Here is a 13,699-nt window from a genome sequence, read left to right as displayed (position 1 = left end):
TGACATTAGCTGGACGTTTTCCTTTCTAATACAGAAGAGGGTGATATGATATAGTTTATGGGTGTTGGAAAGATTTGTTATCAAAAGATTCAATACCCATGTGATCGAGCTTACGGAAAGATGGTCAAAATTTAACATATATAATGTCCGAATTCAGGAGAATATTAAGGGTAAAGATATCAAAAGAGTACATAAATCTTGAAAATATGTAAATAAATATTGCTTTACGTGGCGCTCATTGTAGAAATTGACGCATCTGGCTTTTATATCGACGACAGTCACGACATCATCCTCTGAATCATTCCGGCAGAGGTACAGCACATAAGACCTACTCCAAGCAAGTGATAAACATGGACGCGAATGACTTTCATACCATCTGTTAACCAAATCAAAGCATCATTTATCAGAACCCTTAACACATTCTATATGAGCATGGTGTGCTTAGCTTCCACCGCAAACAAACAAACAAGATTCGTTGGAGGAAAAAAGCATCCGAACAAGGTACGCGAAAGGCTTGTTATGCAAACACATCCAAGGCATGCCAATTCCATGAAGTTACTTGATGTGCAACCTCTATCACTAGAAGCTCAATCGTCCAGATGTTCCTCTTACCCAAAAACAATGTCTCAAGGGGTTCCATCAATTGCAAGCAATAGAACACGCCCTTTATTTATCTGCAATACTGTGTCAAATACAAAGAGCGGGGAAACAAACAGAAAAAACTTAACCTTCGCTACAAGGGCTAAAAAAAATACAAATATTAATACTATGCCAGAAAGCTGAAAGAGTAATAGGTACTAATAGAGGCCGCACGGTAAATTCTACATTCCAATTGGTATTCATACCATCAAACAGCAGAAAATAGCTTTGCAGAGTCGTTTCTCTTTTGTGTCTACTTGATGTACTGGGACATCCATTTAAAGCCGTCGCCATAACCCATCTTGCGCACGATGCTGCACATGAATACCTCAAGAGGACGGACATTTGAGTCGGCAAGGTTAACCTTACCCTTACCGGTAGTAAGGCCAGTTAAACCCAAATAATGTCGCAACTCATCTTCTGAGGCAGCATAAGGTATATCAATCTTGTTCCCAAGTATGAGAAACGGGACATTTCCAAGTGACTCATCCGAGAGGAGGGCATCCAATTCCTTTTTAGACTCGGCAAATCTTTCTTTGTCGTAAGCATCAACAAGGTACACCACAGCATCCACCTGCATGGATGAACAACCACATGTTTAAAAACTAAGAGTCACCTTGTCCACTACACCTTAAATGAGGAGTAATATGGACTTCATGTCTTGAGAGAAACCAGAAAAACAACAGTAACGATAACAGGACGGAGAAAACATTCAGGCAGCCATTTATTTAGCATTGCAATTAACACGAGGTCTTTACTCCAGATGGCTCAAGCGTAACAGATACTGAAGACAAAGTTCCAGTCCAAACTACAAAATGCATAGATAAAGTAAGAATGTGAATAAGAAAAGACAACTGAAAAGTCTGAAATTATACCACGAGGTTATATCATGTAATGATGTCTAGACAGACTAGAAAATTCCAAAGTTTTTTTTGAAGAGCATTCACACAAACTCTGGTGCTAAGGTTCTTCCTAATGAATTTAGATCTCTCTCTCTCTCTCTCTCTCTCACACACACACACAATAAAAACACTTACATTAGCTCTCCACTTGCACATGTCCAAAAACCTTCTACAACACTGGTTTTGTACTTCTTGCAGCTTCATCTCCACAACGCAACATACTGAATCTACACTGTGATAGAAACTGGAACACGATAAAGAAGAACACCATTTATGATAGGCTAGTGATGGGGATTGAACATGCACGTGCCGGATTCACAATCCATTGCCTACTTGGCTAAAGCCGCCCCTACCACTGCATAGTTTAAGTCTCTATCCACAATAAGATCCTTTTTTCCCTATTCTTGTTATCAAAGAGAAGCTTTTTCCTATATATATATACTATAATTGCAAGTCAATAAATGTGTTTTGTATCAACTCCCAAAATATAACTCCACAAATGACTACTGGAAAAAGAACCGAAGGAAGAAGTCAAATTCCCATCTAAAGATATGCACCTCGACTGAAACATCTCAAGAAGTGGCATCCAGCCATGTGCCCACACCTTTATATGTGAATGAAGAGAAAACTCATATTAAGGTTTTGATCACACGAACAAAAAATACCTATGAAGGAACAATGTAATTCTAAACAAATTAGATTTCGATATCACAAGACTTCACCTGGGCATAATAGTCCTTCCAGACTCGGCGAGCGATCTGATGCCCTCCCAAATCAAAAGCCTTGAACTTAATTTGTCCTATACTCAATTCCTCTGATGTCGGATACTGCGTTGGTTGATGCTGAACCAATCTCTGCCACGCATCCCACAAAAATTAAGATTACTAATCTTTTTTCTGGTGTTTGATATCAACTCAAAGTAACGACGACAATTCCTGCCTGAATTAAAAGTACGAATTAAAGGTCCGCTTGGACGAAGCTGGATTTCGAATGAAGTTATTTCACATTAGTATCCAGTTCAATAAACACCCTGTCTTTCACCTCAGTCTCACAAGACGCATAAGCTAGACCTTGTTGTTTCTGGAAATGGAACATGTTCTAAAACAAGTTTACATTCAACTGGCATCCCTTGATTTCACATATATAAAGACGGAGCCTTAAAATCAGTTTGTTGTTCAAAAACAAAAGGACAAGACGAAAACAGTCAAGAGATGAGATTCTGTATTAGCTCATGGAGGAATTGCATCAAGAGCTCTTCCAAGTAACCAGAACTTGTGCTCGGCCTGGAATATTTCTTGTAGTAAACTTTTTACTACTTCATAATAGCTAGTGCTGGTTGTATGCCTTAGAAGGATGATACTGGTTTTGTTGTTTCCCTGTCCATTGTTTTGTGCTCTCTAGTGTTGTGGTAGTGTTGGATAGAGTGTTGCTTCCCAGGGGTATGCCCTAGTGATCATGTTCTTTGTTTGGTTCAATGAAAACTTTTTTTTTTGGGTAATGCAGGGTGTCCAGGCCAGTTTGCGCACACCTCGAACTAATCCCTACAGCCCCCACAGCCGTTTTGCACGCTTATGCTCTGGGATGAGGTGGCCCTAAGAGTAGTTGGCATGGAGAATTAGGAGGGAGCAAACCCCTAAGTCAGGGGCCAAGACCACCTAGGTTGGTTCAATGACAACTTACCCAACAAACAAAAAAAAAATGAAAACTAAGAGTCTCATGGACATGGATTCCCCTGTCCTCGTCTGCTCCTACTAATTGGGAAAAAAGAACTCGACTTAACTAATCCATAATTTTTTTTGGGTAACTTAATCCATAATTGTGAACTCGTGGCTGAACATAGATTTTGCACATGGTTCCCTAATTACTGTATTAAAACACATGAATCGCACATATCTGCATGCATATACACACAAAAATCTACATATGTAGAGAGAGAGAGAGAGAGAGAGAGAGAGAGAGAGAGAGAGAGAGAGAGAGAGAGAGAGAGAGAGAGAGAGAGAGAGAGGCACGCACCTCATCTTTCAACATGTGAAGCAAGGTGGTCTTTCCGGCATTATCAAGCCCTAAAAACAAGATCTTGGCTTCTTTCTGCCACAAACCCAGAGACGCAAGAACTCCGTAAAACCAATCCAGCAGAAACATGATTCCAATTCAAACACCCCAACACAACCGCGCTCGAATAATTGTCGCCGGAAAATTAAACGGCAGAGTTAATGGCCGACGGAGGAATCAAAGGGAGGATGAATATGGCTTCATCTATCTTGTACGTATTCTACCAAATGTAGAAGGAAACGGAATCACTGAGAATCAGTGAGAAAACGAAGGAAAATGACAAGGGAAAACTACGTTCGCGGCTGAATTTGATTGCAACGGGTTACCTGATGGGCCGGTTAATGTGGGCTGATAGTGAGTGAAGTGGGTGGTGACGTGGGATCGGTAGAAGCACAGCTGGAAGCATATAGTGGCAACCGGGAATATCCGGTGACTTAAGGTGGTTATCCAGGTGGAGGTCTGGGATTGGTCTGTACACGTCACCAGAAGCGTTACCAGCCATCGATATGGAAACCGTCGGGCAAATGATTTTGTCAACGAATCTTTGGTCACCAAGGAGGTGAGCTAGCTGTGTCTGCTCAACGCAAAATAATTCAAACAGAAATGTTAGGGACAGAGAAAATTTATCCCGAAAGTATTTCGAAAACAGCAATCAATGGTTGAGATTCACTTTGAAATGCTAGGGACCTAACGAATGGTTGCTAGAGAAAAGTTCGAGGCACCGTCACGTAGAGTTATAAATGAACCGAGCTCGAGTTCAATTTTTTGGCTCGTTTAGTGAACGAGCCAAGTGGAGCTTGACTCGTTTGATAAAAGATCGACTCAATTAAAAAGGCTCGTTTCGTAAACGATTAAGCTCAACTCGTTAAAGGTTGAGCCAAGTTAAAGCTCACATTGTTGGCTCGTTTAATAAACATGCCAAGTTCATTCGGCCTCGTGATGCCCAGGGCATGTAATAACTCAACACGCGCAGAACTATAGTAAACAAATTGGTACTCCTCCATCGGATGGTCAAGTGGAGAAAAAATGAACTACTCACTACTATTGTGATGGTTTTTCACAATAGTCTACTGTTGTGGGTGGTTTTTTATCAAGCCGATTAGTGGTTTTTCGACAAGTTTTTCGCGAAGTTCATTGCTAGATTGGTTTATAGATGTTCAAGTTGTATGTTGTACCGGTATTTTCATCAATATAATCTGCAGTTTTATTGTGCTAAAAAATTGTAATACTACTTTTTTTTTTCCTGTTTAACGATCGTTAGGTCCTACACTAGCATAGATTTATGGGAAGAGGGAATAATGATTACCCCAATAGTCTCAATGGGCCTTAAGACCTCCCTAATGGAAGTATGAGTTCTTACTATCTAGGCTATCCCAAGTGATTTGATATTTGAGAAAATAACGGTCAATGACGTGTTTTGATAATTAATATCCGCCAATGATATTTTCAGCATTATCAAACTTAAGTTGTTAATTTTTAAGTTTCTTTACGCATAACTAGAATAACCAGACTATTGAAATAACGATAAATGCCTTATAAGATCCAATTTTTGAGAGAGAAACAATTTGATTTGAACCAATAGGGCAAGATGATTATTGATGCTCAATTCGTTTAATATTTGCAAATTAACGGATCTAAATGCAGCCCAGCCCAACCCCGCCACCCATGTGTTGCCAAACCAACAGAAAAGCCCAGCACTTCCACCCACCGGCCCAACACAACCAGAGCAAGGGCTCCGCAAGAACTCAGATAAGAAGCAAAACCCTTTCCATCTCGTTCATCATACTCCGAAACTAGCGCCAGGGGAGCCGAACAAGCAGAGGTCAAATGCAATTTCCATTTTTCCGATCTTTATTACTCCCTTTTTATCTATGAATTTGCGTTTATAGCTTCGTTGATCCGTGACCGATTTGTGTTTCTGATTGGGGTTTTGAAGCAGAGATGGCGAAGTCGAAGAACCACACGGCTCACAACCAGTCGTACAAGGCTCACAGGAACGGGATCAAGAAACCCAGAAAGCACCGTCACTCTTCAACGAAAGGGGTATGTTTTTTGTGGTATATACAAATCTTTACTGTACATAGTTATGGAGAAATCTACCGTGCTTTACCCCCATGCCTTAAGGAATTAACGAGATTTTGTGGTGAATGTTTTAGGAAGCGTTGTGTGTAGTTTCAAATCCATTGTTTTTGGAAAATGCTGACCGATAATATGCAAAGGTGCATTGATACCCGAGAAAAGTGTGTGTGTGTGTGTGTGTGTGTGTGTGTGTCTATATATATATATATATATATATATATCTGTGAAACTATATTAATGTATACTTGAAAGGGTATTGATAGCTTATTAGCAGGACCGTTTGTTTCTTGCCTGCTCCTTCTCCAGATCTATTTGGCTGTTGTATTTTCTAAGCCTGACCACTTTTGGCATAAAGATGGTTAATAGGCAAGTTTAGTGGCAAATTCTTTCATAAATAAATCAAGAAGCTAGGTTGGCCACATAAGATCTACTACTTCTGGCATGAGATTAATTGTAGACTTTTTCAAGGATTAAAGTGGTCTTGGGAGCAGGATAGTCTTTTGAAACAAATTGTTGCTTATGTTCGATTTAAGGCAATGCAGTTCGAAGGTGTCTAGCCTTCAAACCTTAACCCTGCTACATTTGAACAACTTGGGAGACTCCTAGGAGAATTTTGGTTACTTCTTAGTCTCTATGAGCAATATAATTTGATTGGAATGCCGTTCTAGACCCTTTTGTTTTTGCTGTTTTGTTTTCAACAAAATTCTTGAATCTAGATTACCAAAGACAAATAGTAGTAGTTTCCAAGGTGTGTCACATACGTACGAAAGTGATAGTAGTAGTTACGGTAGGAATGTTGTGGTCTCTTGTCATGAGATTTTGTGCTTAAAATATAGTGCCTTTCATATATCCTTTCAAGTTTCAAGGTGTTACTTATGAACCATTGTGATCTAGTTATGATCAATTATGGTGGATGTATATTGTAGTCTTTCCCATGAACACCCACACCTACATTTGCACCGAATGGATTTATAGGTGCTTTTGTGCATTTTGTGATAGATGGATCCGAAGTTTCTGAGGAACCAGAGGTATGCGAGGAAGCACAACAAGAAGAGTGGTGAAGTAGCCACAGAGGAAGAGTAAACGTGCTTCTGAAATGTCATTGACAATAGTTTTGTCTCTTGCTATTTTCTCCTTTGAAATGCTGAGAACAAAATGGCTTTGTTAGAATGATGTGGATTGCAATTTAACTTGTTTAGTACGAGCTTTAGCCTTGTCTGTTTTTCTGGGATATTACCATTGCTGGATGTTGAGGATCATACAAGTTGAGCTTGTACTGGTTCTTCTTTCAATGTATTGTTATGGTTTGGTTTGAGTTCCTCTATGGTTGCACTTTATTTGGTTTGACGGATTTTTTTTTTTCTTCTTTTTTTGGAGCTGAAATTCGAAGTAGATGAATCTCTTGTAGTTGTTCCTTTTTCATCAATGGTAAATTTATGATAAGAGTCTTAGAAAAGGATTTAACAGTTAGAAACATGGTTTTTCTGCAATTTTTTTGAAAGTTGATAGCCACAGAGGAACTATTTTGCATTTGCCATCTAGTTGTTGTAGAACTGCATGCACTACAATTCAAGCATATGGTTTACTAGAAGCGGCTCCAGAGTTGGAAGCTTTGGCGCCCCAACCGAATGCATTTTTGTTTCGGTTTCTGTACAAGCTTAAATCGTGAGATCCATGCATGCATACGTGAGATCCAATTTGTTAAGGTGGGACTGATTTGGTTTCTGCTTAAGGGTTGAAGTTCTAGTGTCAATTCCACCATGTTTTTTCACCAATTTGTTTTGCTTCACTGATAACATGGGAAGCATTGAAGCAGTCCTGGAGACCACATGTCATAATCCACAGGGTGTTCTTGTGAGCTGGTTTTCAACATAGAAGAACATGGAGGTGGGAAGGATTGCTTGGATGAAAGAACATGGGGTTTCTACCTAGTGTTGAAAAAATACTCAGTCTTATAATTTGCTCCCATTTTGTCGATTTCAGTCGAATGAATGTGTGCGATTTTAGTTACCCACTTGCCCTCTTTGTTCAGATTTACTTGGATCCTCACTCATATAAGTGACCCAAAAATGTACTACGGAGTACAACATTTTCCTAATTATCCCATAACATTACATAGGGCGGATCAACTTTGAACTCGTGTTTACTCAAACTTTGAACTCGTGTTTACTAGTTAAAAACTGATTTGAGATCTGGTAATTAACAAATCAAGTTTAATCATTGGGTATTACTAATAATGCCAAATTTGTTTTTGTTATTGTCAAAATTCTAGTGTATAATAGATTTGTACACTGGACATGATATGAGCATTTTATGCACCGGAGTTTTGACATTAACAAATACTTGTTTGACATTATCATTTTCATGAACATTTTGTCAAAGCTGGTTAAGCTTTCATATCAAGCTCAAATAAACTACTACTAAACTTGTTTAATGTTCAAAAAATTCAAATTATACAAGGCCATCTCGATTACATTTGTTAGACAGATCAGAACAGGAATGAAATTGATATTCGTGCTCTCAAAATTATTGATGGCGCTCCACTTGTAATATAAAGTTATTATGAACAAAAGAGAACACCATCAAAATTTTTGGGAGCATAAGCACGTGGATAAGCTCATTCAATCTTCAAATGAAGTTTTGACACGTTGGATTTGTTTACGAGCCCCTAATCTAACGATGAGGGGCGTTGTAGACCGATAAGTGCTTGGCCTGCACCCGTAGCAGGTGATGGTACCATCGCCGTTCGCAACAACCACAACGTGGCGGGAATGCCACGAACCCCGCCATTCTCCTCACTCAAAACCCCGACACGTAAGCGCCTTACAGTTCCACGCGTCCCTTGTCTCTCCTCTTCTTCATCTCCACTCTCTCTCTCTCTCCTCTACATTCGCTTTTGTTGCAGTCGATATCGTTGCCTTGGCCTTATTCTTTCTTGTGTTCTACTTTTTCCCTCAGAAGGATTCCAATAATAACTAATCAAAGAAAGAAAGGAAAGGATGAGTAATACCAGTGGTAAGAACTTGGAGACCAGAACGCTGTTGGATGAGTTCCGAAACTTCGACAAGGAAGGGTTCTTGGATCTCGGCCACCCCCTCCTCAACCGCATCGCTGAAAGCTTTGTCAAAGCCGCTGGGGTACGAATTATTACATCTACCTTTTCTTTTTCTTTTCTTGATAATTCAGATGTTCGGGTCAGCTTTTGCGCATATCAAATAATACTGGACCAATCCTACCGCCCACTTGCGGATCTCAACTAAAGCTAGAGCTCTTTGCTTAGTACGGACTGGCGACCGGCTCCAAAGGAATTGATAGCACCGAATAAGTTTCCAACCTGAGACCTAGAAAAAATTATTACATATACGTAAAGTGTGACGAACCTCTCTGTCTCTATCTCTGACTAACAGATTGGAGCAGTTCAGGCTGTGGCGCGGGAGGCTTATTTTGTGACCGTTGAAGGTTTGATGAGTGATGATTCCCTTCCGTTTGTTTAATTGTTTCGTCATTCACCTTCAGAAGATTGGTTACATGTATGGGTGTTTGGGAACAAATTATTTCTTGGATTCTGAATTCCAAATCGTAGATTTTTAATTTTTGGGTTATAAAGAGGATTGTAAAAGTGTTTCGATGATACGTGCATAATAGGTTTTGTAATGGAGTCTTGTGAGTGTAATTGAAACAGAGTCCGAAAAGTCATCAAGGGTGATTTTTGGAATCTGCGTTATCTATTCCTTTTAGAAATGCAAACAGAATCCATGCTATAATCAGCTCCCAAACTCTGAAATTAAAAATGCAAAATGTAAAACCAAGGCTGCCAAACAGGCTTGTATTATAGTAATACTAGTATATCATTTTTGTGTAAAGCAGGGGCAGGGTTGGATAGTGGTGGAGTACCGCCGGAGATTACGGGAGGCAAGAAACGTCGATTCCCAGACCTAAGAGGTACTTGACTTTCTCGATTGCATTGTTGGTCTCTGTATTTCCAATATTTCACGGTTAATAAGAATGGAACAGATAAGGGGTTGTTCAATTGCGGAGAATATAGGACGATAAACATGATTTTTGTTATGTGACTTCCTTTCGTGGACTTTTGCACTTCCAGTGACATAAGTGTTCTGTCATATATTTAGGGTATGTTTCAGTTGTTTCACTAGGTGGGAGCGTTGGAGCTCATCCTATATCATATAATTATGACTGTCCGAGAGTATTATATGAGTCCAGGGAGCCTTCCCACTCATTGTTAAATAGTTTTGAATTGGACACACTGACATATGTTGAAATTGCATTTTGATTGCCCAAAGTTTTTGCTACTTGGTTATCTTTTGGTGATAGTTTTTTTTTTTGATCCGCATCTTTTGGTGTTAGTTGAATCCTTGTTTATTGTGATAGACGAAAACGAAAACTTTGAAAGAACTTTAGTTACTTGGTATCCCCTAATGTGGTGAGTCCAACCCAAATGCATTAAGTAGTGAAAAAGGAGGAGAATAAGTTGCCATTAACGATTATAATCGGTTTCTTTAAGCCCATCGATGGGTTTGTGAAAATTGGATTCTCAAATCATCTTTGACGCTGGTAAAACTCGACTAAATGTTATGTACAGTGTTGCGTATCACGTACACTAGTCCTTAGATATTTGGAAGGGAGTGGATCGTTTCTTTGCGGGATGATTAAACATAACATCAATCACAATTTGCATGAATGGCTTACTTTTTGTAGATCATAGCCCAGTATTTTGATCCAATTGGATGTGATTCTTGCTGAATATAGTTGGTTCGGAAAGTTATGTTATTCATGTACTTTATTCTCCTTGATGTTCTTGCAGGGGAAACCAGCTCCACGTCTCTTGAAACCTTGGTAAGACTTGAACTTAGTAGATTTTCTACTACACAAGTTGCCAAAAAAAAGAGTGGAAAGCTTTTTTGGGTTCATTTTGCATATTAGACTAAAGAACAAATATTTGGAATGGATAATGCCTTGTATTGAAGGTGCAAGTGAAAATTAATTTTAATCTCAGGTCTGGATGGACTTTTTATGTAAGCCATAACGGCAAATAGGTTCATTTATGTGTGCATTTCTATGTCTGATTCTCGCGGCTTCTGATAACGTTGTTTTCAGGTGAAGAACACAGGAAAAGAATCACTGCAATGGGGTAAGTCAGTACTCTGAGTGGGCTCCCTTCTCTCTTACTCATTTGAAGTCCATGTCGAGGAGGATAGATAAGTTAGATCTTTCTATTTGCTCAAAAGGAATTAACCATGACATTTAGTTGACTTCTCATTTTAGTGACCAAATTCAACCGCTAAAGATATAGGTACCGACCGGCGGGGAGGGAAATCGAACCGACGGCCGCGCCAGGCCGTCTCCGGCCACCGGACGGTCGATACAAGCCGTCCAAAAATTTTTTAAAAAAAAACCGAGGGACCCTACGCGGGAATCAACGGCATCCGAGGTGTGTAGGGTGCTTATCCCTTTTTCGTGTATATACACCCCTTTTTTTGTGTATATATATATACACACACACGAAAAGGGATGCTTGGATCAAGCACTCTACACACCTCGGATGCCGTTGATTCCCGCATTGGGTCCCTTGGTTTTTTTTTTTTATAGAATTTTTGGACGGCTCGGATCGGCCGTCGGTACGATTTCCCTTCCCGGCCGGTCGGTGTATATAGCAGCACTCAAATTCAACAGCCGAGTTTTTATGTTTGTTGGTAGTCTTGCACAATCCTTTGAGGCATCTTAAACTATATGAAAAGAGAGAATACAATTGCCTTAGGTCTCATTATAGTGCTCGATATAATCTTCAAATTGAAGGATGGTGACAATTATTCTTACACTGCAGGACTGGCTGCTGGAATGTACTCTGGACTCACGTACGGACTAAAAGAGGCTCGTGGAACTCATGATTGGGTAAGTTGCCAATCATTGTATATTACTTTTTGTTACAATGTCTTGGACCTCTGTACCCGCTAGTTCTGAATAAAACTTGAAGGGTTTTTACAGGATTTTTAGTCTCTTTTGCTTCAACAACTTGATACACCTCTGAACTCACCAACTCAGTAGTACTACTAGAAGTTACTTTGGTTGGAGACGGACGTAGGAGGAAGCAAGTTCTGATGTTGATTTAAGTTGATGAAAGAGTTTCCATCTTGTTAAGCTTTTGTTAATTGTCTTCACCATGACTATAATTTGTGCATGTCACTTCTGTTAATCATTCCCGGAACAGGTAATGGGGTACACCACATGCCCTATCCTGTGGTTCGATATGGGTAACCTTCATGGAATTCAACGAAACAATGTCTGAATCTTCAAGTGATCAGGCAGAACACGTTTCTAAGAGCTGATCCTTGGATATGTGTGCGGATATTTTGGTTTGTTAAATTCACGGTTTTGAAACGAAGGAATGGAAAAAATTGAATCGTCCCGACGTGCATTCCCGACGTGCCTATTTCACTTAGGTAACATTAACCTCAATTTAGCATGTATTCTCTGAAATTTAGTTGGCGGTTTTGCTTTAGAGTCCTCGCTCTATAAATTAGGCATATAAAGTAGGCATATGCGTGGTTGCTCTCTAGAAGTTGGTAGGACATCAACTATGACAGCGCCAATACATATTTTGAGCACCGGTCTTGACAGAGCTAGTATCTCATGTCACTATGTCTGTTTCTTTTGGTGCAGAAAAATAGTGCAATGGCAGGAGCAATTACAGGGGCAGCGCTGGCTCTCACATCAGATGATTCTTCCCACGAGCAGATTATTCAAAGTGCCATTACTGGGGCCGCAATTTCTACCACTGCTAACCTTCTGAAAGGGATTTTCTAATAATCTGACCCAGGAATTACGTTGCTTTTCTTGTCAAACTTTATATGGAAGTACATGTCTAGTTCATGTGGGACAGAAGACCTTGCAGCTGAGACTTATCTTTACTTGTATTTTGTTTCGAGGAACCAGCTCCATCATGATTTCAAAGCATCTAGAGGGGTAGGCTAATCATGTTCCTGATGTTTTTGTTTTTGGATACTTTTTGAGGTTGGTACTTGGTAGGATCTTATGCTTGGATCAGCTTTTAAAAATCGACGTGTTGCATACGATATAATCAGCGGCAGATGAATGGTAATTTTAGTTCATTTGTTGCCCTTTGTGATCCGAAATTCGTGGTTTTAGTGTGTGTTCTCTTTTAAAATAAATTAAGTTCAGAGAAAACTGTAAGATCACATTATGTTTAAGGCAGAATTTAAGCCTACTCGGATTAGTGAAGTGCACATTTAGTACATGTCAAATGTCTAAACTAGACATAATTACTTCGAATTAATTCTTAGTGATTTTGATTAGTATTGTGAATGAAAAGGTCTCGTAAAAACCCACAACTAAATGGAGATAAACCTACAACCAAATGGAAGGGGAGGAATGGTGACTGGAGTCACTAGACCAGAGTTTGGTCCCCTTTTCTGGGTGGGATCGATTAGAAAGTACTCGTACTCCAGTTGAGATCAAGAAAAGGAATCGACACTTCCTAGACAGTAGCCTACCGGTTAACTAGTCTTGGTAATTATGAACCTGGTCATTCCGGCCGGGAAATGATTGATTTTTACACTCTCCTTTTTTACATTCATTCTCTGTCTTTTAGTAGTAAAAAGAATACATATATTTTCAACACTAAAAAACAAGAAAAGAGTTTGGATACCAAAAAGAGAGTGCATGTGGAAATCAATTCCCTATTTTTTATACAAAGGTTGATCCAAAAAGATTTTCATAAAAATTCCATTACAAATGATTTACCATTACAAAAATCGAATCGGGCATATTTTGTACAGAGAAGGCTTAGAGTAAATATTGTTGGGCCAATACATTACTGAAACAAATACACACGGATAGAGAAATCATTGGAAATTATTTCGAAAGATAGAAATATACATATTGAACACAATAATAGCCAAATAATTTACAATTTACACATTGTATACACATTACTGGAACAAATACGTACAGGTAGAGAAAATGAATCATTTTGAAAGATAGAACTATGC

At 39.3% G+C, this 13,699-nt stretch overlaps 3 protein-coding genes across 4 annotated transcripts; 2 read left to right on the top strand and 1 right to left on the bottom strand.

Moving 5' to 3' along the window:
- Positions 1-643: 643 nt before the first annotated feature.
- LOC131315931 (GTP-binding protein SAR1A-like) lies at positions 644-3,900 on the bottom strand. Its single transcript, XM_058345179.1, has 3 exons — positions 3,555-3,900; positions 2,264-2,395; positions 644-1,213 (listed from the first exon to the last, which is right to left on the bottom strand). The coding sequence occupies exons 1-3, from the start codon at positions 3,681-3,683 to the stop codon at positions 893-895; spliced, it is 582 nt and encodes a 193-aa protein (XP_058201162.1). The 5' UTR covers positions 3,684-3,900; the 3' UTR covers positions 644-892.
- A 1,473-nt stretch (positions 3,901-5,373) lies between these two features.
- Positions 5,374-6,991, top strand: LOC131315932 (large ribosomal subunit protein eL29z-like). Its single transcript, XM_058345180.1, has 3 exons — positions 5,374-5,414; positions 5,531-5,636; positions 6,672-6,991. The coding sequence occupies exons 2-3, from the start codon at positions 5,535-5,537 to the stop codon at positions 6,753-6,755; spliced, it is 186 nt and encodes a 61-aa protein (XP_058201163.1). The 5' UTR covers positions 5,374-5,414; positions 5,531-5,534; the 3' UTR covers positions 6,756-6,991.
- A 1,534-nt stretch (positions 6,992-8,525) lies between these two features.
- Positions 8,526-12,945, top strand: LOC131315929 (outer envelope pore protein 16-2, chloroplastic-like). 2 transcript variants are annotated; one of them, XM_058345174.1, is made up of 7 exons: positions 8,526-8,809; positions 9,080-9,131; positions 9,540-9,614; positions 10,495-10,526; positions 10,788-10,821; positions 11,515-11,582; positions 12,351-12,945. In XM_058345174.1, the coding sequence occupies exons 1-7, from the start codon at positions 8,672-8,674 to the stop codon at positions 12,492-12,494; spliced, it is 543 nt and encodes a 180-aa protein (XP_058201157.1). In that variant the 5' UTR covers positions 8,526-8,671; the 3' UTR covers positions 12,495-12,945. The 2 variants fall into 2 exon arrangements, with proteins under 2 accessions (XP_058201157.1, XP_058201156.1); XM_058345173.1 differs by having other exon boundaries at positions 8,581-8,809; positions 9,537-9,614.
- The last annotated feature ends 754 nt before the right edge of the window (positions 12,946-13,699 follow it).

The sequence above is a fragment of the Rhododendron vialii genome, chromosome 2a (assembly GCF_030253575.1).
Source record: "Rhododendron vialii isolate Sample 1 chromosome 2a, ASM3025357v1".
NCBI classification, from domain to species: Eukaryota; Viridiplantae; Streptophyta; class Magnoliopsida; order Ericales; family Ericaceae; genus Rhododendron; species Rhododendron vialii.
Note: the sequence above shows the minus strand (reverse complement) of the source record. Positions and strands in the feature narration are given on the sequence as shown.

Coding starts and splice junctions, on each gene's coding strand:
- LOC131315931 (XM_058345179.1), bottom strand. CDS start 3,683: ATGTTTCTGCTGGATTGGTTTTACGGAGTTCTTGCGTCTCTGGGTTTG. Junction 2,396..3,554: donor TTCACATGTTGAAAGATGAG/GTGCGTGCCTCT, acceptor GATGCGTGGCAG/AGATTGGTTCAGCATCAACC. Junction 1,214..2,263: donor GGAAGGACTATTATGCCCAG/GTGAAGTCTTGT, acceptor TCATCCATGCAG/GTGGATGCTGTGGTGTACCT.
- LOC131315932 (XM_058345180.1), top strand. CDS start 5,535: ATGGCGAAGTCGAAGAACCACACGGCTCACAACCAGTCGTACAAGGCT. Junction 5,637..6,671: donor GTCACTCTTCAACGAAAGGG/GTATGTTTTTTG, acceptor ATTTTGTGATAG/ATGGATCCGAAGTTTCTGAG.
- LOC131315929 (XM_058345173.1), top strand. CDS start 8,672: ATGAGTAATACCAGTGGTAAGAACTTGGAGACCAGAACGCTGTTGGAT. Junction 8,810..9,079: donor GCTTTGTCAAAGCCGCTGGG/GTACGAATTATT, acceptor TCTGACTAACAG/ATTGGAGCAGTTCAGGCTGT. Junction 10,527..10,787: donor CCACGTCTCTTGAAACCTTG/GTAAGACTTGAA, acceptor CGTTGTTTTCAG/GTGAAGAACACAGGAAAAGA.